This window comes from Schistocerca piceifrons, chromosome 11, assembly GCF_021461385.2.
Source record: "Schistocerca piceifrons isolate TAMUIC-IGC-003096 chromosome 11, iqSchPice1.1, whole genome shotgun sequence".
Lineage (NCBI taxonomy): Eukaryota > Metazoa > Arthropoda > Insecta > Orthoptera > Acrididae > Schistocerca > Schistocerca piceifrons.
In genome coordinates, this window is record NC_060148.1 from 135,638,292 (window position 1) to 135,666,229 (window position 27,938).

Here is a 27,938-nt window from a genome sequence, read left to right on the forward strand (position 1 = left end):
TCCTTACCTCGCTCAGAGGATCTCTTTGATAGATTAGGCGCTGGTCGCTACTATTCAAAAATTGATTTGTGTGATGCTCCTCTTCAAATAACGCTCGATGAAGAATCTCGAAAAGTGTGTATAGTGAATACTCATTTGGGCTTGTTTAAATATTTGCGTTTGCCTAATGGCAGTGCTTCCACACATGATGTTTTCCAATGTTATTAAGATCAGCTGACTGCTCAAGTGCCAAACTGTTGAAACTATTTGGACGATATTGTTGTAGCAGGTCGTACACCTGAAGAACCTACTGCAGATTTGCGTGCTTTGTGTGTTACCTGATGCAGGACTAAAGTGTAGACTGGACAAGTGTAATTCTTTTTTAAATATGAGTTACAGTATGTTGGTCATGTCATAAACAGTCAAGGTTTACATCCTCTTCAGTAGCATTTGTTAGTCATACGAGACCCGCCAGTTCCTCGCAATGTCACAGAATTGCAGTCAATTTTAGGGAAAATGAACTATTATTCTGGGTTAAAACCGAATGCTGCAGAAACTGGAGATCTATTCGACCGCTGCGTCGCAAGAATGTCCCCTTTGTTTGAACAGATAAGTGCCAATTAGCTTTTCGAGAACTTTAAGATGCGTTGCTCAATGATCGATGCTTAGTTGACTTTCATCTTGACAAATCAACTGTATTGCCAGTTGACGCTTCCTCTTATGGACTCAGTGCAGTTCTTTCACATAGATTTGGTGATAAAGAATGGCCTGTTGCATTCGCATCAAAAGTGATTTCCAAAGCTCGTAATTATTTACGAATAGAGAGAGGGGCACCGGCTATTGTGCATGGTGTCACCAAATTCCACCACTGTTTGTATGGCATGAAATTCTACTTAGTAACGTATCACAAGCCTTTGCAGTCGTTGTACCTATTGGCCAAAAATTGCAATGATGGGCTTTGTTGTTGTCTCAATATCAGTACGAGATTGTAAATCTTATGACAGATCAACGCGGTAATGCGGGCGCATTTTCACGTCTTCCGATTGACCCTGATACAGACTTTGACGCTTCCGCAGGATCTTGTTGTCACATCGATGGTCAGGATTCTGAATTGCTTCAACCTTTTCTCCCGAACAAGAGGAAAATTGCACAGGCCACGGAAGCTGATTCAGATTTGGACATTCTGCTAAACTACATTCGCATAATTTTGCCTCGCTCATAGTATAGCATTAAGAACTTCGTAGTGCGCCAACACTTAGCACGTCGACATAGCCTCGCTATAAAGCGAGGGGTGATTCTTGTTCAAAATGACAGTGGACTGACACTGGGGGATTATTACGAAACAGTTAGCGCATCGTGACTGTACTTGGAAGGGCACGGACAGCCAAATAGAACAGCGTCACGCATGTGGGGATATTCGGTCTGCTCCAACATAAAAATTCTCTTCTTGGCCTAAGTCGCAATCACCATGGCAACGTGTGCACATAGATTTTGTGGGATCTTTTTGGTTGCTTGTGGTATACGCTTATAGCAACGGTTTCTCACCTCCTATCGTTCGCATCCACAAGATGGACCATCGCTGGCGGACACTGCTCCACCTGCTCCACCATCCTCAATACCCGGCGTCGAAGTATGGACGCAGACGGTGGGCGCGAGGCGAGGTCGTTTGTCGTCTTGGTTCTTGTGTGTATCGCATTTCAGGCCCAGACGGATTGCAGCGCCGACATCAGGATCAAATTCGTCACTGTAATGTGCACAGTGATCCTTGTGTATCTCTTCCCCCAGATTCACAGACCCCGAGACAGTGTGGCTACAGCAGCTGTCAAAGGGTGTCGTGACGACACCGTAGGACGACCCCATGGAGACGGAGGCGTCGCCCCCTTCGCTTCCTCTCGTCCAACCGATGGAGCTGGACCCGCCAACGCCGCAGCAGTTAGCGGCTTCTGCATTTGGTTATGGGTCTCAGGAGTTGGATGCGTGCCATTCCGTGCGTTTTCCGGGGGACGTTTCCACCTGAGCGCAGGCCAGATGGGGGCTACAACTGGAAGCATGACGTCCGCTGCAGCTACAGTTTCCAGTACATCGCAGCATCCACGCTCCTGCCTTCCCTCCCGTTGTCGCGCTCCTTATACGACGACGGTTCGTCGTTTTGGGGGGAGGAATGTCATAGCGTAAAGTCTAGTGCCTGCACACTTGTCAGGAACTAGGGAGCAGACAGGGCTGTGAAGAAGACGTCACCCAATATCACGCTGACCGCCCTCTGTCCAGGACGACAACGCGACAGCTGTGGCCTTCAGGGAAAGAGAACATGCGCGCCACTCCCAGCTTGTTGCGGCCACTTCTACATCAGAGATTAGTCACATCAAGACCAGTGACTTGGGAGTTGTGTATACTGAAGAGATTTCATTCTTGAATGTCGCCCTTTGCTTGCAGCACTTCTTTGTTATTGTCAGAGTTAAGCATTGTCATTGATTCATTTCGTAATGAAACTCTTTATTACGATTTGCTAGAACTATTGTCTTGTGATCCGAGAAGGAGATTTCCTAGGCCAATGGTATTCGACAGCTTGGCAGTATACAACAAAATTCAGTCTGGAATCGGAACTAATGTGTTGTAAGTACTGGTAATAATACAACATTTTAACTGCAGACACAAGTTGCAGGACTGTCAGCACTTGAGGTACAGAAGTAAATTCGCTGAAAGATCTCAAATGAAGATGTATTTTAAGTGCAGAGCTTATATGTCAGCAATCTGGATATAAGGAAATTCATAAGAGTTTAATATAAGTTCCACATAGCACCAAACATGCACCTAAAAAGTATTTTTCAGAAAAAAAAGTATTGTAGAAAACTGTTTATTAGTAATCGAGAATTATTCAGTTTGTTTTGGATTTTCAGCAAAAGGAGAGTCCCTCTATGAACTTATAGTAGTCTATAAGTACTCTTGGTGTAATGGTACTTGAGTCGTTGTATTTACTATGTAAATATGGGTGCAAACCAAGGCTGCAGGATATACTTTTCTGTATTCTTTATTTTATAAGTAACAAAGGTCACATAGAAGGCTTTTTTTATTTTACTTCAGAGTCGTTTGCACTATATTTAGCTTGATCCTAGGATGTCTACGAGCCGCTGGTGGTTGTTCCGCTTGGCTAGGTCCAGCGGCGTGTCCCCATTGTCATTCCTCACTTCTCTGTCGGCCCCTGCCTCCAGTAGCGCAGTCGCCGCGTCTGCGTGGCCACGCCGTGCCGCATCGTGCAGTGGTGTGTTCCCACTTTCATCACTGGCGTCATGGTTGGCAAAGGATGCTGCCAGCAGCCGCACCACGGGTGCATGGCCATTCCATGCAGCCTGATGCAGAGGCGTGTTCTGCCAGCGGTCCCTGGCGTTGACATCAGCTTCATCCTCCAGCAGACGCCTCGCCACCTCCACGTGTCCCCTGGCTGCTGCCCAGTGCAGTGGGTTCTGCTGGTTCTCGTCCTTCGCATCCACGTCCGCCCGCACTACCAGCAACGTTCGCACCTTGCTCACTGACCCCTCCTTAGCTGCCGCAATCAGCATCTTGCCCTTCTCTTCTCCAGAAAGATCCCTGCAACAAAAGGAGAATACTTACAGCTCCAAACACACACACCCGAGGAGGAAACACTATGGCAGAAGCAGAACTGTGATGAGTCCCTAAAAGTCAAGAAGGTTACCGCAATGCACTAGTGTCCAAAATTAAAGCTTCTAACTGCGATTTCCCATCCTGTGTCCAATTCACGATGTAATCATGCAAACTGTCAACAGATGTCTGCACAACCGTGTTCTACACGGAAGTTAGCATTCCAGTCAATGGACAACCACGCCCACGACGAAGTCAGTGCAGCTAGCAATTGGGTAGTGGTTGCTGGGTACTCCCACATCCGCAGTCGCTGTAGACACAGTCACAGATGGTGCAGTATGGTACAGAAAAGCATTCCAGGCTCTCCGCAGTGGAGGGCCATAGGAAGAATGGGAGGAGGACAGTCACAACCTGATGTGGCCCGATGGCTTAATGTGAATCACACTGTTGTTTCTCAGATGTGGCGACTGTTCGTAGAGACAGAAACTGTATCTCGAAGACGAGGGCAGACCACATGTCATACGAGAAAGGGAGGACCGTTATTTCGTTGAAAGGGCATCACGGTACTACCACACGGCAACTGGCACCTCACCTCGCAGGATGCACTGGATGTGTTGTATCTAGGCAGACGTTGTACAGAAGATCTCACCAGAGTGCCACTTATTGTCAGGGGTTTATGTACCTCTGACACTTCACAGAAAGAAATGTGTTTAGTGAAATCGTCAACATCCCACTGAATGGCCCAACAGTGGGCCAATGTTATCTTCACACGTGAGTCCCAAAATGGTCTGGAGAGTGATTCTCGGCGGATTTTCATTTGGAGGGAACGTGTAACAGGATTTCGTCACCCAAATATCTGGCGAAAGAGACTGATATCAGGGAGGTTCTTTAATGGTGTCCTCAGCGATTATGTGGACTACCTGAACACCTCTTCATGACATTGTATGGGTGAATTGGCAAGGCTTAACTCCAGTCAGGTATCGTGACGAGATCTTGGAACCTCATATGCCATCGATGAGAGGTGCTGTGGCCTACCACTTCGTATTGATGGACGATAGAGGTATGCCCCATAGAGATCAGCTGATTGAAGTTTTCTTGGAAATGGAAGATATTGCACACCTGGGATGCTAAGCTCGACCTCCCAATTTGAATCCCAAAGAGCATATCGCGGATACACACCTCTACCAGAAAACTTCAGTGAGTTTGTTAAAGCTTTAAAATACTGTGCACGGCAGAGTACACGAGAGGATGTAGAAAATCGTACATTAAAGGCTACAGCGAAGAGACAAAAGAGAAATACGAAACGTATTGTGGTCTTTATGACGCCAACCCATTCTCCCCATAACAATGGAGGCGGGCAAAGAAGTAATAACAACAATGATTGAAAATAGAAGACAGAAATGGTAACAAACTGTAGAAAGCATTAACATGACGCACAGTAGTCGGAAAGCGTAGAGACTGCTCAAAAATTAGATGGTATACCTGCAGGTACACCAGGCTTTGCTGGCGGTACAGCAAACCAAATAGCCTCCCAACTGCAGAAAAACGGTAAAGCGAAACACAGACTGAAGAAAGGGCATACGAGTAGACTAAATGCTTTCCGAGAAGAAAATAATGATACACTCGATCATAAATTTACAATATCAGAACTGAAAGAAGCAATCAAAAGTTTAAAGACTGGTAAGGACGCAGGCCTAGATGATATTGAAAATGAACGGATAATACGTCTTGGTGTTCGCTCTAAATTGTGGCTGTTGGAGTTTATGAACTGCTGTTGGGCAACTGGACGAATTCCTGAAATCTAGACAGGCAAAAATAAAAAAATGGGTCAAATGGCACTGAGCACTATGGTACTTAACTTCTGAGGTCATCAGTCCCCTAGAACTTAGATCTAGTTAAACCTAACTAACCTAAGGACATCACACACATCCATGTCCGAGGCAGGATTCGGTCCTGCGACCGTAGCGGTCGCGCGGTTCCAGACTGCAGCGCCTAGAACCACTCGGCCACTATGGCCGGCACAGGCAAAAATAACTGCAATTCTTAAGTCTGGTAAGGACCCAGAAGATTCTAAGAGTTATCGGCCAATCTCTCTGTTGTGCACAACACACAAACTGTTTGATACTAAGCAGATTCAAAGAGCTTACTGAGGGCACCCTAATAAAAGAGCAAGCAGGATATCGGCCTGGCAAATCTTGTACCAATCAAGCTCTCAGCCTAACCCACTATATTGGAGATGGGTTTGAGAAAAGACTTACTACAGGGATGGTGTTTATAGATTTTATGGAAGCATATGATACCATCAACCTCAGAAATGTCATTGCAAAAGTGCAAAAAACGACAAAAAGCCCTCAATTGACTGCTGTACTCGAATCAGATCTATTTAACAGAAGGTATTTTGTTGAATTCCAAGGTAGCAAGAGCAGATGGAGACTACAAAAAGATGGGCTTTCCCAGAGCAGTGTTCTTGCCCCCATGTTATTCAATATTTATTCAAATGAGCAGCCTATTAGTCCCTGGTCAAGATTTTTCATTTATGCTGATGATAGGGCAATAGCAGCTCAGCCATAAAACTACAAGGATATTGAGGAAATACTAGCTGAGAACCTGGAAAGTCTCACCTACTATTACAATGAAAATCAGTTGAAACCTAATCCAAGTAGGATCCAGACTTGCCTATTCCATCTTAACAACAGAGAGGCGAATCAAGGACTGAATGTTTGGTGAAATGGCACAAGATTAACACACTGCCCTCTCCCATTGTACTTGGGAGTTACTGTTGATAGGACACTGTCATTCAAGTGGCTCATTGAGAAGAGCAGGGCAGAAATCCAATCACGGAATAACTTACTTGGAAAGCTAACAACATCAAAATGTCGACCTAATCCAAAAGTTTTCTGCACCACCGCCATGGCTCTCTGTTACTCTGCTGCTGAGTTTGCAAGCTGGACACTGTCCTGAGGCAGATGTGTAGACATATTACTGGATGTCTTAAGCCAACAAGAGTAGAACACCTATACTGCTTGTCAGGAATTGCTCCACCAAATGTCCGACGTTCAATACAGAGCAGAATTAAACGAACAGAACAGGATCAAAATCAACGTCATCTGCTCCATGGGTACCAAATGGTACCTAAACGCCTTACGTCAAGAAGTAGTTTTCTCCACTCACCCGAACTGCTCACAGGTTCACCAATAACTTCTAGAAAAAGACTATGGCAGGAACAACAAGAATATGAACACGATTCTGAGGAAGTGCTGCCATCAGGTGCGGAACTTGTGTGGGAGAGATGGAAAACCCTGAACAGGCTATGTTCAGGAATGGAAAGATGTAACAGAAATCTGCACAAGTGGGGAATTAGTGAAAGTGCTTTGTGTCCGTGTGGGAACATCCAGACGATGAACCACCTGCTTCAGTGTCCGTTACTAAACCATCCAAGAGCGTGCACGGCCCAAGACCTGATGGCGTGCAGCAAAGTAGCGAGGGCATATGTGGACTTCTGGAAGAATGACATGTGAAACAAAGACTGTATAAAATTTTATTATGCTGTATATAGTTTTCCATGAATTTTATTTTATAAATTAGCATTGTCATATTGTAAATTTTATAGAGGACAAATTATTCTATAATGTGTGGATTTACCGTAAATTGTTTGTAGTACGCATACGAAATATATGTAGTAGTGAGATGGGTTGCATCACACAAGCATCCACCAACAATTCCATAAGACTTGAGAGTAGCTCTGCAGGAGGAATGGAGTTATTGCCTCCACGTGAGATTGGTGACATCATTCACAGCTTGCCCTGTCGATGTCAGGGTTGTATGAGCCAGAGGTGGTCACAGCCTATGCTGAGCACATTATCCAGTAGTAGGGTTGTGTGTGCAAATCTGTTAAGTTGGAAAAAATGAAGAAAATTTTTCTACCTTTATGAATATTGTAGTTGTTTATGTTCTTTGTTCTTAACATTTTTCCTACATCACTATCGCCTGTTTCTACTAATTTATGGCTAAATAAACGCAACCTCGCAAAATTTCAGTTTGTTGCTTTAATTTTGGACATCAGCGTACATCGAATTTCATGCGCTTTTCATACCATTCAAATTACTAGGCAATCTGGATCTTGGCTGAGTGAACACACTAAAGATCTGACAGCATTTACATAAACTGTTGAGGTTCTTGCGGTCTTCAGTCCAGAGACAGCTTTCATGCAGCTCTCCATGCTACTCTACTGGGTGCAAGCTTATTAATCTCCAAGTAACTACAGGTACTGCAACCTACATCCTTCTGAATCTGTTTTGTGCATTCATTTCTTGGTCTCTGATTAAGATTTTTCGCCTCCTCACTGCCCTCCAGTACTAAATTTGTTATCCCTTGATGCCTCAGAACATGTCCTAGCAACCAATCCCTGCTTCAAGTTGTGTCTCAAATTCCTCTTCTCCCCAATTCTGTTCGGTACCTTCTCATCAGTTATATTATATACCCACCTAATCCACTGCATTCTTCTGTAGCACCACATTTCGAAAGCTTCTATTCCCCTCTTGTGTAGACTGTTTATCGTCCAAGTTTCACTTCCATTCATGGCTACATGTCGTACAAATACTTTCAGAAACGACTTCCTGACACTTAGATCTATACTCGCCGTTACCAGATTTCTCTTCTTCAGAAACTCTTTCCTTGCGATTGCCAGTCTACAGTTTATATTATATCTGTTTCGACCATCATCAGTTATTTTGCTCCCCATATAGCGAAACTCATTTACTACTTGAAGCGTTTCATTTCGTAATCTAATTCCCTCAGCATCACCTAGTTTAACTTGGCTATATTCCATTATCTTCGTTTTGCTTTTGTTGATGTTCATCTTATATCCTCTTTTCATGACACTGTCCATTCTGTTCAACTGCTCTTGTAGGTCCTTTTCCGTCCCTGACGGAATTACAATGTCATCAGCAAATGTCAATCTTTTTATTTCTTTTAATTCCTACTCCAAATATTTCTTTTGTTCCCTTTACTGCTTGCTCAATATACAGATTGAATAACATTGGGGACAAGCTACACACTAGGATCAAAACTATCTAAACACCTCTATCTGATGTGTGACTGACATACAAATGTAATGAAAGAACGATCCGCCAGTATAAAAGGAGGCAGAGACACATGTGTTGTCAGCAGAGAACCAGAAATAGCAGAATGGGTCCATCAGGGAGGTTCAGTAATTTCGAATGTGGACCTGAGTAACAAATGTACCAGTAATATTTCGACCCTTACACAGTAGCACTTGTGAAGTTGGAATGCAAAGGAACAACTATGCGGATCCATGTACCGACCAATAGGGACCATGGAGCTTTATGGAGGGTCGTTGTAAAAAATCGCATGAAGCACTGCAGCCAGCACAACGACTGTCCACAGGGAGGTAAAAAGAAGGGGGTAAAATGGTCGAGTAGCCCCCCTCCCCCCAAATGAGCCACAGATATCTGCAGTCAGTGCTAAGCAACACTTACGTTGGTGTAAAGCGTGATGCCTCTGGACGATGGATGAGTGGAAACGAATGGTCCAGACAGATGAATCACCTGTGGCAGTCCGATGGAAGGTTCTGTTTTTGGTTGACGACTATTATCTGCCATTTTGTGTAATGCCGAAAGTGAAGGAGTGAGGAGATGGCGTTACATTATGGGGTATTTTGGGATGAGTAGAAGCTGACTTCACTGCAGATTGAAGAGTCCAACGTTGAGGAAGGATGGGTTTTAATTTTTCCACTGAAGTTCAGACCCATTACTGAAAGTTTCCTCATCAGAGTCAAAGCCTTCATAGAGATGAAACTTTTGTCACATCCCTTATTAATGTTCACTAATGAGTGTCCAGAAACTGTCGATGTAACTGAATGTCTACTGAGAAACGGGCCATGTTATTTGCATGTGACAGCAACACCTACATTTTGATGTTAGAAACTGTGTGTTGCAGCCACAGGAATAACATGTAAAACTTTCTTTGTGAACTAAACACAATTAAGTACAAATAAATTCTATTAATCTGTCAAATGAAATTGTTTTAGCCAGTAGTTATCTAATTGGTTTGATGTGGCCTGCCATGAATTCCTCTCTTGCACCAACCTACATCTCAAAATAGCAGTTACACACTACATGCTCAATTAACTGCTGGATGTAGGCCAATCCGTCTTTCTCTTCAGTTTTTACATCCCCTTCGTCTTGTCAGTCTTTCCCCATGTCACTAATTCTGCAAAGTATCCCCTCATTCCATATCCAACATGTACACCTAAATTTCAACACTTTTCTCTAGCACCACATCTCAGACACTCGTAGTCTCCTCAGTCATGGTGTTTAGCCACTGTCTACGATTCAGTATCATACAAAGTAGTTCTTTAAACATAGATTCTCATAAATTTCTTCCTCAAATTATGACCTTTGTTTCATAGTAGTAGAATTATGTTGGCTAGTTGTACCAATGTTGCCTTTGCTAGTATGCTTTTTATGTCCTTCTTGTTTTGTATATCATGGGTTATTTTGCTTCCAGAATGCCTTGATATCGTCTACATCATGACCACAAATTTAAATGTAAAAAATTCCAGTATCTGCTACTTCTCATTAGAAATTTATTTCCGTGGTTCATTATCAATTAATATTCCTTACTCATGAGACTCTCCATTCAATTCAACAGATCCCGTAATTCTTCACTTTCTCTGAGAACAGTGTCAAGAGTGTGCCGTGAATACAAAATTTCAGCCATTACCTGTCCCACGGTCAATGCTGCGGCTGAGAGCCTTCAGATAACGACCTAAAGCAGCGGCTTGTACATAGGTTGGTCAGTGCAAGAGACAAGCAGCACTGCGTGAAATAACCGCAGAAATCAATGTAGAAGGTACTACCAACGTATCTGTTCGGAAGTGCGGCTAAATTTGGCGTCAGTGGGCTGCGGCAAAAGATGACCAATGCAAGTGCATGTACTAACAGTATGTTGTCACCTGCAGCTCCTGGTCTCATGACCATATTGGTTGAATCCTACACGAGTCAAAAAGCGTGGCTTGGTGAGATAAGTCTGGGATTGAGTTGGTGAGAGCTGATGGTAGTGTTCGAATGTGGCGATGACCGCTTGAAGCTACAGACCTGAGTTGCCAACAAGGCACTGCGCAAAATGGTGTTGGCTCCATAACGACGTAGGCTTTGTTTACATTGAATGGGGCTGGGTCCTCTGCTCTAAGTCAGCCTACCATTGAATGCAGACGGTCATGTTAAGCTGCTTGGAGACCATTTTCAGCCATTTGTGGACTTCATGTTCTCAAATAACGATATCATGTCAGTGGGTTAGAACTGTTCACGACTCGTTTGGGGAAAATTGTGGACCACTCGAGTAAATGATTTGGCCACCTGTATCGTTCAACATGATTCCATCGAACATTTATGGAACATAATCGACAGGTCAGTTCCTGCACAAAATCCTGCACCAGCAACACTTTAGCAGTTGTGGGTGGCTATTGGGGCAGCATGGCATATTGTTTGTACAGGGGACTTCCTACAACTTCTTGGTTCGCCGCCACGTCGAGTTGTTGCAATAGGTTGGGCACAGGGAGGTCTGACGTGATATCAGGAGGTATTCCACGACTCTTGCCACCTCAGTGAATGTAGCTGTCTTCCTGCCTTTCGCCGAGCATTTTTATACTTTCTTCTATCATCGATCTGTAGCATTTTTTTTTTTTACTCAAGATTTCTTCGAAGTTAGCTTCCCATTATCTGTGTTCGTCTGACCACCGTCTTTGATTTTACTTTCTGAAGATGTTCTCTCCTCTTCAACTGAACAGCCCACTGTGATATTCCTTACCGCAATATCCACATCGTTGGTAAACTTTAAGTTTCATTTCTCAGTACTGCAGTATGATACATCCTTCTACACTGATTCTTCTGGTTGACTCTCTTAAACCTCACTCTGCTCTTCATAATTATTAAATCTATGTTCACATCTGGGTACGCCTTACATTCTAATATCCGGAATCTTCCAGTGTCTCTGGGTCTTTTCCAAGTTTATTTTTCCTCATATGATTGCTGAACAGAATATTCGTTATTAACACCTCAATTTCATTGCAGAAATTAATTAGACTTTCACCCCTCCCATCCCTATGCCAAGCCCACATACCGCATGACCATTTCTTCTTTTCTTTTCCCTGCAACTGATTTCAGTTGTACACTTCCTTTCTTTTCTCCTTTTGCTTGTGTCGTTGCCATGTGTACATGAACTATCGTTGTCGGCGTTCGTTTGATTTCGAATCTGGTGAGAAAACTCTGTCATAGAACTGTTAACAGTAGCCCATTCTCTCTCCTACTTCCTATACATAACGAATCGTGCTTCCGTTGCGCCATTTTCTGCTGCTGTTGATATAACCCCAATGTGTCTTATGACAAATCCTTAGCCTTCTTCTGTTTCACATCAAAGACCCCACCATATCTAGACTGAGCCCTTTGCACTTCCGTTTTTAGACTCCCTAGCTTTCCAATTACGATCAAATTTCTGAATTCAAAGCTCCCTTCGTAAATTATTCCGTCTCTTTTTCATGGTCACTTCGACCTTGGTAGTCCACTCCCAGAGATCCAAAAGGGTAACTTGTCCGGAAACTTTTCTAAATGCAGATTGCATCACGACAGTTTCCCTGTTAACGACGTATGTCCTGTGGATACACGTTTTAATTTTTCGATTCCATTGCCTTCTGCATCCTCGCGTCATTGATCATTAGTGACTCTTCTCCCTTTTAAGGGCAGTTTCCCACCTCAAGGGCAAGGGAGTGCCTTGAAGCTCTGTCGTTCCTCCAACCTATTTGACAAAGCCTTTGTCAGGATATAGGTGACTTCTTACGCTGGACGCCTTCTGCTGACACTGCTGTTAACTTTTGTTCAGACGTGAAGCAGTGCCTGTCTTGGAACCTGGGACACGGAAAATTTTGACCACTAGTCAATGGCGCACTCCTAATTCATTGGTATATAAAAGCAAACACTGTCCCAACGTTTATTAGAGTATCGTATAAGAATGTGAAGTAAGTCGTTCAAGAACTTTTTGAGATTTTGGTAACATTGTTAACAACGTCTTTTACTTTCGAAATAGTACATACAATGAAGGATTGCAGCAACAAGAAGAAGCATTAACGAAAGTTGGTAGGTGTGTTTCTACATCTGGAATATGATGTCTTTTCAAATTTCGCTGCAGTCGCTTAAGAGTGGCGCCAATGGCACCACTACGAGGAAGCAAATCAAGCTTCCTTTAATTACATGCTGTGACGGCAGTGAGCGTTAGTTACCTTTGAGATTGGACGCAGTGAGCTGATGTAGGGCAAAAAGGCCTTTGAGACGACGAAGACGCCGTTCTCAACATCTCATAGAGATTAAATGAAGTTTGTAATAGGGCTACTTACCGCTCTTATAGCCCAACATGCTCTATAGAGTGTTGACACGTGTCTTGGCATGCTCGATCTCCAGGTGTGTTTCCAGCACAGTACATATGGGACATCATCATACAATAACTCTGGCATGATTCACCAACAGCATTAACCATCCCTGTACTGACCAACCAAGTGTGTCAGGCATAGAACTCCATTTCAAATACTGACATCCGATACTAGAGCACCACAATGCATGCATGTTTGCATGCTTAAATTCGATCTTCTGACAGTGCACAAGCATTTCACGTTTCCAGTGTCATATCTCGCACTAACATTAACTTGCGATCTTGCAATGTTAATCAGTTAAATATGTTACCCTGGCAAATGTATTCCCGATATTTCACTATTCTATATTAACAAGTTTTTGGTTTTGTGATTCTTTTCCATCAGTGTATTTATGATTGTAAACTACTTTTGTTTAAAGGTGTTGTCACTTTTAGTCATCCAAAGCCTGTATTTTTTATGTAGGACCTTTCATTAGGCACCAAAGGCGTCCGATGCCGAAAAAAAGGAAGCCATGACTCTCTTCCCCCTGTACGTTGTTATTTACATCAGTACCATTCTACACATGATCTGCTCACCAGCCTGGTTTTCTTAACTCTCTCTCAACAAATTTTTCACTCCATTATAGAATATTGTCTTAATATGTTTCATTTCCTGCTCTTAATATTTTATTTCCTCATGCTGATGCTTCTCTGTTACTTTTTAGCCAGCTTTCTCCTCTTTTTATATCAGTATTTTTATGCTGAAACATTTCCCCTTTCCATGTCTTGTCTCTTATTCAACAACAATAATTTATTTCCTAATTTCTTTTCTGCCCCTTTTCTACTGAGTTTTTGTTAATTTTATGTCTAGTACGTGCAACATAATTTACTGACTTTGCCTGTCATCATATTCATTAATTATTATTGATTATGCTGCAACATACTACATTGATGAGTTTCTGGCTTATCTACAAAGTATTCTTTCCTGTGCTCTCTATCTTTAGTCTTTAATGCTACAATTACTTCTCGTTGGTTGTCTTCTTATGTCAAATGGCTGATGCTACCTGTATACGACAAAATGGGTAAATACCTGTCAGGCTCTCTTACTTATAAAATTTCAGGGTACGTTATCAGTATCTTTCTATACTATCAGACCCATGGGTGAACTTTTGTTGACTGTTTGTGTACATAAAGCTTTTAGATTGGGAAACGTATTCTGATAAGTATTTGCTCAATTTGGCGCAAAAATTAAATGTAAGACATCGTACATCTGTGGCTGACCATAATAGGTAATTAAAGCCCGAAATCCTTGAATCACTGGGAGAGAATAAGTTTTCATAAGTCACTGAAACATTACTGATCCCAATGTCATTGTTAAAATTCTTGACAAGATATCTTGTTTTCTCTTGAATAGATACAGACTCGTCTATTGTCCAAAAACTTTTTGGATTCTGCTCTGATTAATTGTAAAGGAGTGTTTAATACTCTGAATTGCCACTTTTGGGCCTGTAGAATTCAGGCATCAACTGAAATGTGTCTTACAACAATATCAGTTCACTATCAGACAGGGTTATCTCACAAAGCGACAGTCAAATTCTGTGACTACCACTATAGATCAATCATTTCAAAAAACAAAAGTGAAGTGACTACGAATTTACTCTGAAACTGGTCTGAGCTGCAGAAGGTTTTACAGCTGGGGGCATGTGACTGCTGTGTCCATCTCCACTCAACCATGCCCACACAACAGGATTGACAAAATTATTCTTGAACCAGAATGGCCGCCTTTATCACTTGGACTCCGACAGGTCCGACTTCCACTTTCGTTGAAGCTGATGTTGCCACGAATGATTTCCAAAAACTGCCGGTAGACGTTGTCACATACGTCTCTCGTAGTAGGGTAAGCCATGGATCTCAACTGATTCCACTCCCCCAGCTGCGGTGTTACCACACACCCTGTGAGAGAATTTCTCATTATGCCGTTGGGAGAATAACGATGGAAATGCAAGTCAAGGGATCTTCCCTACATAGTTAATTCATAAGATAGGAAACCATCTTAATCTACTTCTACGTAATTACTCTGCTATTCGCAATAAAGTGCCTGGCGGAGGGTTCACTGAACCACCATCCAGCTGTGTCTCTACCGTTCCGCTCTCGAACAGAGCACGGGAACAATGAGCTCTTAAATTTTTCTGTGCGAGGCCTGAGATATCTTATTTTAACGTGAAGATCATTTCTCCCTATTTAGGTGGGTGCAACAGAATGTCTTCGCAATCGGAGGAGGAAACTGGTAATTGAATTTAATGATAAGATCCCGTCGCAATGAAAAACGCGTTTGTTTTAAGGATTGCCAGTCCAATTCACGTATCATGTCCGTTGCACTATCTCCACTACTTCGCGGTAATAAAAAATGAGCTGCTCTTCTTTAAACTTCTTCGATGTCATCCGGCAGTCCCACCTGATACGGATCCCATACCACACAGCAATACTCGAGAATAGGACGGACAAACATGGTGTAAGCCAACTCTTTAGACAGACGTGTTCGACCTTTTAAGTGTTCTGCCAATGATTCGCTGTCTTTCGATTCCTCTAACGACTTGTAATTGTAATCACTAAGTATTTAATTGAATTGACAGCCTTCAGGTTTGTGGGACTTATCGCGTAATCGAAATTTTGTGGATTTATTTTAGTACTCGTGTGAACAACTTCATACATTTCTTTGCTCAGAGTCAATTGCCACTAATATAGACCAGGAACGATAGAGGGCCTACAACACTTCCTTGGGGAGCGCCGGATATTACATCTGTTTTACACGATGTCTTTCTAACAGGAAATCACGAATCAAGTCACGCAACTAAGGCAATATCCAACAGGCATGCAGTTGGTTAGGGGACACTTTTGAGAAAATGTGTCGAAAGCGTTTCGGAAATCTAAAAATATGGAATCAATTTGACCTCCCCCGTCGATAGCACTCATTACTTCACAAGTATGAAGACCTAGTTGTGTTCCACAGGAACGATATTTTCTAAGCCCTTGCTGATAATGTGTCAACAAATCGTTTTATTCCAGGTAATTCATAATGTTCAGAGACAGTATATGTTCCAAAAACCTACGGGAAATCGACGTTAGTGAAATGGGCCTGTAATTCAGCAGATTCCTCCTATTTCCCTTTTTGGGTATTGTTGTGACAAGAGCAATTTTTCAGTCTTTAGGTGCGGACCTTTCTCTGAGAGAGCTGATGTACATAATTGGTAAATATGGAACTTTTGTATTAGCAGATTCTGAAAGGAACCTGACAGGTATACAATCTGGACAGGAGGCATTCCTTCATTAATCGATTTAAGCTACTTTGCTACACCGAGGATATCTACTTCAATGTTTCTCACTTTGAAGTTATTCTTTATTGGAATTCAGCAATATTTACTACTTCTTATATGGTCCAGGAGTTTCGGAAAACTATGTTTGATAACTCTGCTTTAGTGGCACTTTCATCAGTGACTTCACTGTTATTATCGTGGAGTGAAGGTTATTGACTGTGTCTTGCTACTGGTGTGCTTTACATATTACCAGAATGTCTTAGGGCTTTCTGCCAGATTCCGAGACAGAGTTTTCGCTGAAAACTATAATTGCTCCCAACACACCAGAACAGTTTCTATTTTTGGGGAAATATTTAGTGTTATCTTACACAAGTAAATACATTGAATGACTTAGTTGTGTTAGGAACTGAAAATAAGTCACGCTACAATCCTGTAGAGGAGAGCTGAGATCCCCTTATATCCTTGCCTCGTCGAACGTCACAATTCATGAAAGGAAAAACTTTATACGAGAACTACAACTTCTGCTTCGTCAAAAACGTAAAATAGCGACATTCGATTTCTTGACTTTATCACTTGGCTAACTGCCCAACATGTCGCACTGTGATTGTGGACAGTCTGCACGTAAAGTGACTGAACTCACCGCAGGAGAGAGACGGCGACGTCATCAGGCTGGGGAGTCGTCTGGGGAGAGGTGGGGGGCGCAGCTGTGGCTGGGCTCCGGCCGTCGTCGCTGAGGCCACTGTGCGGCTGCGGGGAGGGGCCGGTCCTGCTCTCTCCAGCACCTGGCGTGCTGCACAGGAGGAACACTGCCTCAAAAACGGTTTTCACATCGAGTCCAGTGGGCAGATTACCACAGACGGTACAGCTGAGGTACTGTCCACACACAGATAATAGAACACACACTACCAAAGACAGTAGTGGCCCACGTAAGATGAATGACAGCATTCAGGTAACCATACATCTTCCTTCTCCTCATTTTTTCATACGTGCAGCCTAGCATATTACACAATATTTGGTACAAAATAAAGCATAAATATAAGATTTCATTCAGGTAATCATACATCTTCCATCTCCTCATTTTCTCATACCTGTAGCCTAGCATATTACACAAAATTTCGTACAAAATAAAGCATAAATATAAGATTTGTACAAAGCTCAACAATTCTGCTTACAACAACCATTGGTCAACATAGTTTCAATAGACAACAGCATAAATCACAGAGAAATTTGAATGACAGTACCCCATCAATGCACTTAACGTGGTACTGCCGTCATGAGATGGTGTTTGTAGCTCGTGTGTTAAGGGGCGTTGGACGTCAAACGGGCCAACTTGGCGCAGACGAGGCAGCACAAGACACTAATTTCTTCTGTCTATATTTTTACAAATAAGTTCATAGAATTTTCTTAATATGACCAGGAAGAATTCAGGATTCACACTCACAGAAGTGGAAGTTCAAAAAAATAACGTTCCTTTTTTTTACATGTGAAATTTCATAATTTTTTTAACTTACTACTGGCTGCATTTCTTGCTATATGTACACTTTTCTTCATAAGTAAGAGAGAATATTCGATGAATTTTACACAGCCTACAAACCATACTTACATGTGTATGAAACTCTAGAGTTTATTTAATTTATAAAAAGAAATGACCTGTTATATTTTAAACTTGATGTTTAAAAAAACCTCAGATTTTATAGTTAATTATCTCAAATTTTGCCCCAGTTTTTAATAAACATGTAAAATTCTAGAGATTTGCATCAAGGAGTTTGTGTTTAATAAGGATACCACGTTTGAAAAGCATTGGATATTTATTTTGGATGGTACATGTACCAGAGAACAGAAATTCGTGTTCTGTGGAATAGGGTCATTAAAGTTTCTGGCTACTTATGGCGTCTTTTAGCACCATAAACAGGTTCTTTTCCATTTTGTAAATCAGCTCTCGTCTTTTTCACATTCCTATGCTTCACTCTTTCCGAATTCATTACCTCCAAAAATCATATACGTGCTTTCACTACAAGCTCTGTGTTTATCGCATACAAAGCTTTGACACAGTTCACTCTGCGCTTGATTCCCATTTTCTCTAAAACAATCCGGCTTTGCACACCATCATTAAAACATGAAACTGCATCATAAAAACCAACAGCAAGTGCATTTCTTCCCATAAAAATGGTTTTCGGCAATCTTTTCCAAGCACATTCGTTAAAGCTTTCATTAGGGTTTTGGGTACCGCCATGAAGACATTTCTTCTATGTCAATAGTCCTTTGTTTCACGTATGACCATCACTGGCGCAAATATAAACAATCGAATTCTACAGAGCGAAATACATGTATGTATGACAGCAGAATGCTGTGCAAAGGGATGTGGCGCTGCATCTTGGTACACTTAGGACCAAATAATGTGCCCTATAAACTCTTAAGTACTTATGTTTCATACATCAAACTATTCAGACAGATGTACGCTACAAAATAGGCATGTTTTCGAAAAATCGTTTCATTTTTATTTTTGTAATCCTCCCCGCTTAAGAGTCAGGAATCGGCCTATAGAGGGATGCTAAAAATCTCTTTGGGTTTTTTCGTCGCTGTTGTGTGTAAGAATGATGCGAAAATAAACACAGAACACGAAGAAACGGGTATAAATAAAGAAAGGGATAAATTATGCCCATGATATGATGTTCTGTGAGGCCGTTAGTTTGTGGGATGCTGCTCCCAAACATTATTGGTGACCCAAAACAACTCAAGGACCGCAACGCTCGCGTGACGTGGGATGACACGGGGAACCACGCCAGTTCTCCCCTGGGGCCAGGATGACGACAGCCTAAGTCGCCGGCCGCCCCAGGAGTCGCGTCGCCCCCTGGGTAAACGGCAGACAGCCCGGCGGCTGTATCGGGGGTCACCACTGGGTGAGGCGAATGCTGCGCCGAAAACTGGAGTCGACCCCCATGTCTGTGTACAGCAAGAGAAACTCGAAAGCGCAGAACTGCTCCTTTGCCAAGCAGACTGCCGCCACACAGGATGGCATTTCGGTCTTGCCGCTCGCTACTCGCTTTCAAAGACAAGTGAGACGTTAGGTATTTATGGTACAATGAAAAAGTTGATCGTTGCGTTCTAGAAGTAGAGTTATAACATGTAGCGATTAATTCTTATCACTTTACTGTTCCACCAAGTCATTAGACTTCCACTAGTCTTAGACAGAGTTCTCGTACGCCATTGCCGAGTAACAGCTGCTCTGAGTGTTTTTTCTCTATGTTGATATTTTAATGCCTCACAAGGATGTCAAAAAATAGCCAATAACATTATGTCTACAAGGCACAATGTGGCTGATAAATGTTGCATGATATGAAACGAATGAGGTAGGATAGAAGACAGTTACCGAATTTTGAGATGTTTAAAGGAAGTTTGCCCATTCATGATGAATAGAAAGAAACGCTTGTTAGTTAGTCACTTTCATGTTCCATGGATCGTTTCGCACGATAGATCGTCATGTCGTGGAATCAGTCATTTTACATTTATATTGATAATTAATTCATACATCTATTTGTACTCTAAACATCACCACCTAATTACTATTCTTTTTCCCCAAAATGATAACAAGAAATACAGATGGAGTTACCAGTCCCACCCACAACTTTTTACACATTACAAACATAGTAAGTTTTCTACGGAATAGAAGGAGTTCTCAAGGAGAACCTTTTTCAATTTATTTCCAAATTTTACCTTACTGTGTGTTAGACAGTTTATGTCACATTGTAAGAGGTCAAAATTTTTTGTTCCAATAGTGTGCTAAGGACAACCTTAATGTTGACTAATGAATGTCATTTTTTCTTCTAGTATTGTAATTATGTACCTCATGGTTCCCTTTGAACTGTAGTGGATTGTTTACAACGAGCTTCATGAGGGAATAAATATACTGTGGAGCAGTAGTCAGAATGCCCAACTTCTTAATCAGATGTCTAGAAGATGATCGCACGTGAGTGCCACATATTATTATTACAGCTCGTTTTTTACCAATAAAGACCTTCTTTTTAAAAGAAGAGTTACCCCAGAACATTGTTCCATACGATGTTGCTGAATGAAAATAAGTAAATTATGTCAACTTACTGATTTATCTCTCTTCAAAATTTTCTATGATTCTAAGGGCAAATGTAGCTAAACTAAGTTGTTTTAGGAGTTCCCAAATTTATGTTTTTCCAATTTATGTTCTCATCAATATGGACTCCTAAGAAGTTTAAAGTTTCCATCCTATGTATTACTTCATCCCCATGTGTTACACATGTCACTGATGCAGTACCCCCCAGAGGTGCTGAACTGAATATAATGTGTCTTTGTGAAATTCAGGGTGAGGCGATTTTCAGAAAACCAGACAGTGATACTTTTGAGAATTTTGTTTATCATTTCTTCCAGTTCTATATTAATACTGGGAGTGATTACAATACTGTTGTCATCTGCAAAAACAACAAATTCTGCTTGTTGTACATTAGATTGTAGATAATGTATGAGAAACAGTAGTGGACCTAAGATTGAGCCTTGGGGAACGCAATATGTGATTTCCACCCAGTCAGAATTATGTCCCTGAATTCTGTTGGTTGAATTACTACTAAGTACAACTTTCTGCAACCTTTTGAATAGATATGATAAGATCCATTGGTTGACTACGCCATCAACCCCATAAAATTCATTTAGCAGTATATTATAGTTTACACAATTAAATGCCTTGGATGGGTCACAGAAAGGCAAACTCTGATTTGGTGACAATATTATTGTTCCCAAGGTGAGATAATCTTCTAGAATACACCACATTCTCAAAAATTTAGGTAAATGATATAAGCAGTGAAACAGGTCGGTAGTTGCTGATGTCTCTCTTATCTATGAAATGAAAGGTGTGACATTCAAATTCAAAACAGAACACTATTCAGTCTGTAAATCCAAAGAAGAGAGAAGACACCGATTGAAAGAAGTGTACTGTTACAAGTCAGTGTTTAAGAATTAATAATTTGATGCGTGCCAGATAAATTGAAGCATACCAAAAAAGCGGTGAGATGTCATTCTGGCTTCTTACACAAACACGCCATCAGCTGCAGTGTAACTGAACAGGGTTTCAAATCTCCATGACTGGTAGACCGGACACCACAGAGCATTTATATAATGCCAGTGAACAGTGTCAGATGTTGTGTGATACTTGTGATGCATGTGTTATGCATTTCTATGCATGTGTTATGTGCAGCTGACATAATTTGAAAGTCCCTCCACTCTTGATCTCTAGTTGACTGGCAACAATAAGATTTTGGGGCATTTAGATGTTACAATGTAGTAGTGTTGAGTTGTAAATGACCATGAGGGCCGGCACTATCATTGTCAAGGTTAGTCTATCACGTCTGCTCAAGACAAGGGAAGAATGCCATATTGCATATTGGGCTCACAGTGACCCCTTTACAAGTGTGCCTACCATGAGACCAAATACTGGTCTTTTTTGAGCAATGTGTTGTCCTGCACCATGGTTAAGAGTTTCATTTATTAGTGTATTTATTTATTTATGTCATTTTCTCAATACCCTGTCGGTTGAAACAGCGATCATTGCAATTTATAAATAACAGACTCATTAGCCAGAACATTATGATCGTCTGCCTATCATCGATTAAACCTGTACTGGCAATAGCAGCGTCACTTCACGAGGAACGACCTGGACCCTCATCACGAGCCTTTCAGGATGCACGACTTGTTGAGTGTTCGAGGAGTGCTGTGGTGAGTGCCTTCGACATGTGAGGAAACCAAGGTGAAACTATGTCCAGACGTCATGAGGTTGGGCGGCCATCCCTTATTACATATCTCGAATGTTGTAGGTTGGATAGACTGGTAGAACGTGGCAGATGGTGCAGGCTACATGTGTGTCTGAACACACAGTGCACCGAAGACTCCTAACTATTAAAAGCCTCTTTAAATACTAAATCATCATGAATTTTCTTTAGAAGCTACAACTACTACTGTTACTACTGACAGTTGTTACTAATATTGACAATAATACTAATAATTCTACTGCTATTACAAAAGATAACATTTCATTTTATGACTCAGAGAGAACAGTTAACCAGCTTACAGCCTTGTATAGATCTGCTATTTCCATATACAGTCGTCTAAGGTGGCCGCACATACACACGCAATTTATTAGAGGGTGGGGTCAAATAAAAGCAGCCAAAGAATAGAGTTCTATAGTACAAAGTAACACAACACAGGAAAGTAAATGCAGCACTATGCTGACTACAGCAGCTGTTCAAAATGACCACCATTCATCTTTTGATACTTTTGGGCTCTGGTCAGTAGGTTGCTGAAGGCGGAATGCCTGCATTGCTGCAGTCTCATCTGGAATGTTCTGCTGCAGTTCTTGAAGACTATGAGGATTGCACACAGTGTAATAACACACTGACAAATCAGGTGACCCACGTGGCCAGCTTGGGCCACGACCAGACTGACCTCTGCTAACAAATGTGAAGCTTGAAGATTGTTTATCTGTGCTCAAAGGTTCGGCTGGCTGGATGGACAGTTTCTCCATCCTGTTGGAAGTAAACGTACCCCTTTCCTCCTCCATTAATGATGCCACAAATAGCTCGAAAATGTTGGCAATGTGATGGGCCAAAGTCAGCAGCTGATTTAAGAAGGTAAAACCAGTAATGCTGTGTGCAGACACTGCACACCAGAAACCGACTTTCTGGTCGTGCAAAGGTGTTTCCTGGAAGTTCTGCGGACTCTCTGCTACCCAGGACCTGTTATTCTGTGAACTGAAGTAACAACTCAGCTGAAATCACGCTCCACCAGACATAAAGAACAGATCCATGTACAAGCAATTCATTGTTATCTCAGTGAACAGCCATTCACAAATGTGGAGGTGCTGAGGAACATCTGCTTGTTTTAATGCATGACCAACAGACACGCGATAGATATATATATATATACAGGGTGGTCCATTGATCGTGACTGCGACAAATATCTCACGAAATAAGCGTCAAACGTAAAAACTACAAAGAACGAAACTTGTCCAGCTTGAAGGGGAAACCAGATGGCGCTATGCTTAGCCGCTAGATGGTGCTGCCATGGGTCAAAAGGATATCAACTGCATTTTTTAAATAGGAACCACCATTTTTATTACATATTCGTGTAATATATAAAGAAATATGAATGTTTTAATTGGACCACTTTTTTCGCTTTGTGATAAATGGCGCTGTAATAGTCACAAACAAATGGTTCAAAATTTTAACGAATAGTTGGTAACAGGTAGGTTTCTTAAATTCTAATACAGAACGTAGGTACATTTGAACATTTTATTTCGTTTGTTACAGTGCGATACGTGTACCTTTGTGAACTTATCATTTCTGAGAACGCTTGCTGTTACAGTGTGATTACCTGTAAATACCACATTAAGGCAATAAATGCTCAAAATTATGTCCGTCAACAGCGAGTAGTTTGCCTTACGTAATGTTCGCATATGCATTGACAATGCGCTGACGCATGTTGTCAGGCGTTGTCGGTGCATCACGATAGCAAATATCCTTCAACTTTGCCCACAGAAAGAAATCCCGGGACGACAGATCCGGTGAACGTGCGGGCCATGGCATGGTGCTTCGACGACCAATCCACCTGTCATGAAATATGCTATTCAATACCACTGCAACCGCACGCGAGCTATGTGCCGGATATCCATCATGTTGGAAGTACATCGCCATTCTGTCATGCAGTAAAACATCTTGTAGTATAATGGTTCAAATGGCTCTGAGCACTATGGGACTTAATTGCTGTGGTCATCAGTCCCCTAGAACTTAGAACTACTTAAACCTAACTAACCTAAGGACATCACACACATCAATGCCCGAGGCAGGATTCGAACCTGCGACCGTAGCGGTCACGCGGTTCCAGACTGTAGCGCCTAGAACCGCACGGCCACTCCGGCCGGCATCTTGTAGTAACATCGGTAGAACATTATGTAGGAAATCAGCATACGTTGCACCATATAGATTGACATCGTTAAAATGGGGGCCAATTATCCTTCCTCCCATAATGCCGCATCATACATTATCCCGTCAAGGTCACTGATTTTCCACTTGTTGCAGCCATCGTGAATTTTACGTTGCCGGTTTACGTTACCATTGTTGGTGAATGACGCTTAGTCGCTAAATAGAATGCGTGCAAATAATCTGTCATCATCCCGTAATTTCTCTTGTGCCCAGTGGCAGAGCTGTACACGACGTTCCAAATCGTCGCCATGCAATTCCTGGTGCATAGAAATATGGTACGGGTACAATCGATGTTGATGTAGGATTCTCAACACCGACGTTTTTGATCCCAATTATCACGCAGTTTGTCTGCTACTGATGCGCGGATTAGCCGCGACAACAGTTGAAACACCTACTTGGGCATCATCATTTGTTACAGGTCGTGGTTGACGTTTCACATGTAGCTGCTCCCTGTTTCCTTAAATAACGTAACTATCCGGCGAACGGTCTTGACACTTGAATGATGTCGTCCAGGAAACCAAGCAGCGTACATAGCACACGCCCCTTGGGCATTTTGATCACAATAGCCATACATCAACACGATATCGACCTTTTCCACAAATGGTAGACGGTCCATTTTAACACGGGTAAAGTATCACGAAGCAAATACTGTCCGCACTGGCGGAATGTTACGAGATACCACGTACTTATACGTGCGAAAAAAGTGGTCCAACTAAAACATTCATATTTCCTTACGTACTACACGAATATGTAATAAAAATGTGGGTTCCTATTTTAAAAACCACATTTGATATCCGTTTGACCTATGGCAGCGCCATCTAGCGGGCCAACCGTAGCGCTATCTGATTTCCTCCTTCAAGCTAGATGAGTTTCGTTTTGTAATTTTTTCGTTTGATGCTTATTTCGTGAGATATTTGGCCCGGTCACTATCAGTGGACAACCCTGTAGGCAGGCCTGCATAATCAATGTGATATCCTAGTCTCTTGTAACAGGTGTTGGATTGATTTGGTAGGTCTCTGATACATTTTCTCGTGCACTGCAGCTATGTTTGTGGTGTGCAGGGGAGTTTATGAATTTTTTTTGACTGGTTCAAAACAGGTCCGTTTGACATCACTTTCGGATTAAGCGTTGCATGGGAGTCGTTGCTCGAAGTTTAACAACACTAAACTCCGCAGAAAACAAGTGAACACACCGTTCCCAAGACTTCGTTGTAACATAACTTTTCACAACGAACGCCCGCTACTCCACTGTGAGTGCCATTGTCCCCTCTGTAATGCTTCACTCACACTGACACAGGCCTCACAACACTCTGAACTGATGTGGATCACGTGGTGGACTTACACATGGCATGCATGTCACAGGGTGTGGCTATGTGCATATATTCACGTGCAACCGTATCCAATCTCCCAGGCCACTTTCATTTGCTCCACCCTGTACTAACAGAAGTATCTAGGGTCTCTCTAGGTTTGGAGCCACGCTATCAGGTCTGGCAATATTTTACTGCCTCGAGACAGCATTGCAACAGATCAAAGTGTATCACTTATATTTCACTCATTTTTCTAATCTTCTTAGATACACTCGTGGCCACCTCCCTTAACGTCTTTGTTATTGAACCAGCCAATCGCAGTAATGTATTGTTTTGTTTACAGTCCCTAAGGTCATGAGCATATCTTCCTTGTCCCTGCATTGGTGTCAGAGACTACTAGCAGATGGACTGTGGAATTATTCAGCCACGTGTAGCTGTCATTACTACCAACACAGAAAAGACTTCTATTGGAGTGGTTCTGTGAATATAATGCATAGACTACTCGCATTACAGCAATGAATCACATTTTGTACTGGCCCAGATGAGCATCGTCAGGCACTATGGCGGCGACCTTGGTAGAGGTCGCATTCTTTCTGTTTTCTGGAGACATGCAGCAGTGTTACTTCTGGGGTCATGGTATGTGGATCCACTGGCTAAGACCTCAGCTTAAGACTCATAGTGACTGAGGACGCTGTCGGCGCAATGGTATGCCACTGCCATCCCTTGTCCCTGTTTGCTACCTCTCATGCAACAGTATTGTGACATCAACAATCAACAGGAAAATGCTCACCCACACATGGGATGTATCTCCATAAATTGTCTGCGTGACGCTGAAATACCCCCATGTCCCGAAAGACATCCAGATCTAACATGTCGGGTGTCAATCCATCGCAGTGCTAGTAACTGTGATATCAAGGACGAGTAGCAAGGACTTTCCCTCAGGAGAGGACAAAATGACTTTAAGATTTACTTCCCAACAGAACCAATGCATGTGTCCAGGTCAGTGTGGTTGCAATGCCAAACTATAAATGAGTTCATACCACTAAGTTCTGTGTATATTTGACTCGATTTTTCAATGACTGATGTAATGTCACATACTGTCTCAACATGTGAAGTATCATTTCGTTTCGTGAGCCCTTCCGAGTACTTCAGTTCTTTTTGATGCAATGTATATTTAAACATAAACTCTACATCAAGCGATGTTCATAGTCTTACGTGGAGGTTATCTTTCCAGTCTTAATTGCTTCACTTTCTGCAGACTATACCTTTCTCTTTCGCAGCTGATAAAGTCCATAAATTTATGTTCATGTGTGATACTCATATAGCAATACACCAGAAATCTACTTCCACATCCATTCCCTCCAAGATTAATTTGGGAGATATATAATCAACAATGAAACTAGAAACTCAATCCACTACATTAATATATACAGAAACTTTGGAAAAGAATTTTAGCTTAGGAAACAATTCCCATACTACCACACTGAATGAACATAACACAAAGAAAGATGTTGTCATCGATTCAAACAATAAGTTTAATGTTAACCATTGCCATCTCTGCTTTTTAGAAACTAAAATTCGATTTTTTCGCCTTAATACTTCGCTAACGCCACCCTCCTCTGATTTGTTTAAATGTATGCTTTGACAGAACTCATGACATGCCACAGACGGGGGTTGAGTTGGGACTTGTGGTCTGCACAGCTGTGACAAGGGTCTGGTCACAGTCGCTGTGCTCACTGTGTGGCTGTATATTGGGGGTTGGTCCTGCTGTGTCCAGTGGCTGGCCCACAGTGCTGATGTAGACTGTTTAGATACATGAATTCACACGGGGACCAGAGGGCAGCTATCTATCCACAGATAATGGGACCAATACAGCCAAAGGCAACAATGGGTCCACTAATCCACTAAGATAAATGGCTTACCTAGTGAGACAATCAGTTTACACACTGCCTCTCATGAGTTCCTCATACTAGCGGTTAAACATACCAAGTTACAATCACTCAGAAATTAGATTGGCTAAACATTTAAATTTACTTCATTTGCTACTATGTCCATCAGATGGTGTTTGTAGGTCATATGCTACAGACTGGGCGGTAGGGGGAACATACAGTAAATATGATGACAGATACTTCTGAAATGACTGGGGAAGGAAATTCAGAGAAAAATGGAGCACAGTATTTGTCATATTACGAAGCTACTGCACTAAAAATTTAACTTCCATTAAAACCTTTATCACAGAACTGATACTTCGGCCAATAGATTTATTTGATTCACACTGGCCAATGAGCACTCACACGAAACAGGTGAACGTTGAATAGTACC

The 27,938-nt window shown here is 42.0% G+C and overlaps 1 protein-coding gene across 2 annotated transcripts in view; it reads right to left on the minus strand.

The window, feature by feature from the left end:
* Positions 1 to 2,991: 2,991 nt before the first annotated feature.
* The window catches only part of LOC124720010 (ankyrin repeat, PH and SEC7 domain containing protein secG-like), a 78,902-nt gene continuing 53,955 nt past the window's right edge, over positions 2,992 to 27,938 (minus strand). The window contains exons 4-5 of one of the 2 annotated variants that reach the window (XM_047245249.1): positions 16,951 to 17,100; positions 2,992 to 3,564 (exon numbers count right to left, since the gene is read on the minus strand). In XM_047245249.1, coding sequence (XP_047101205.1) covers positions 3,078 to 3,564; positions 16,951 to 17,100 — 637 coding nt within the window. In that variant the 3' untranslated portion in view covers positions 2,992 to 3,077. The remainder of the gene's footprint in view (positions 3,565 to 16,950; positions 17,101 to 27,938) is intronic. The other variant, XM_047245250.1, reaches the window with a different exon arrangement.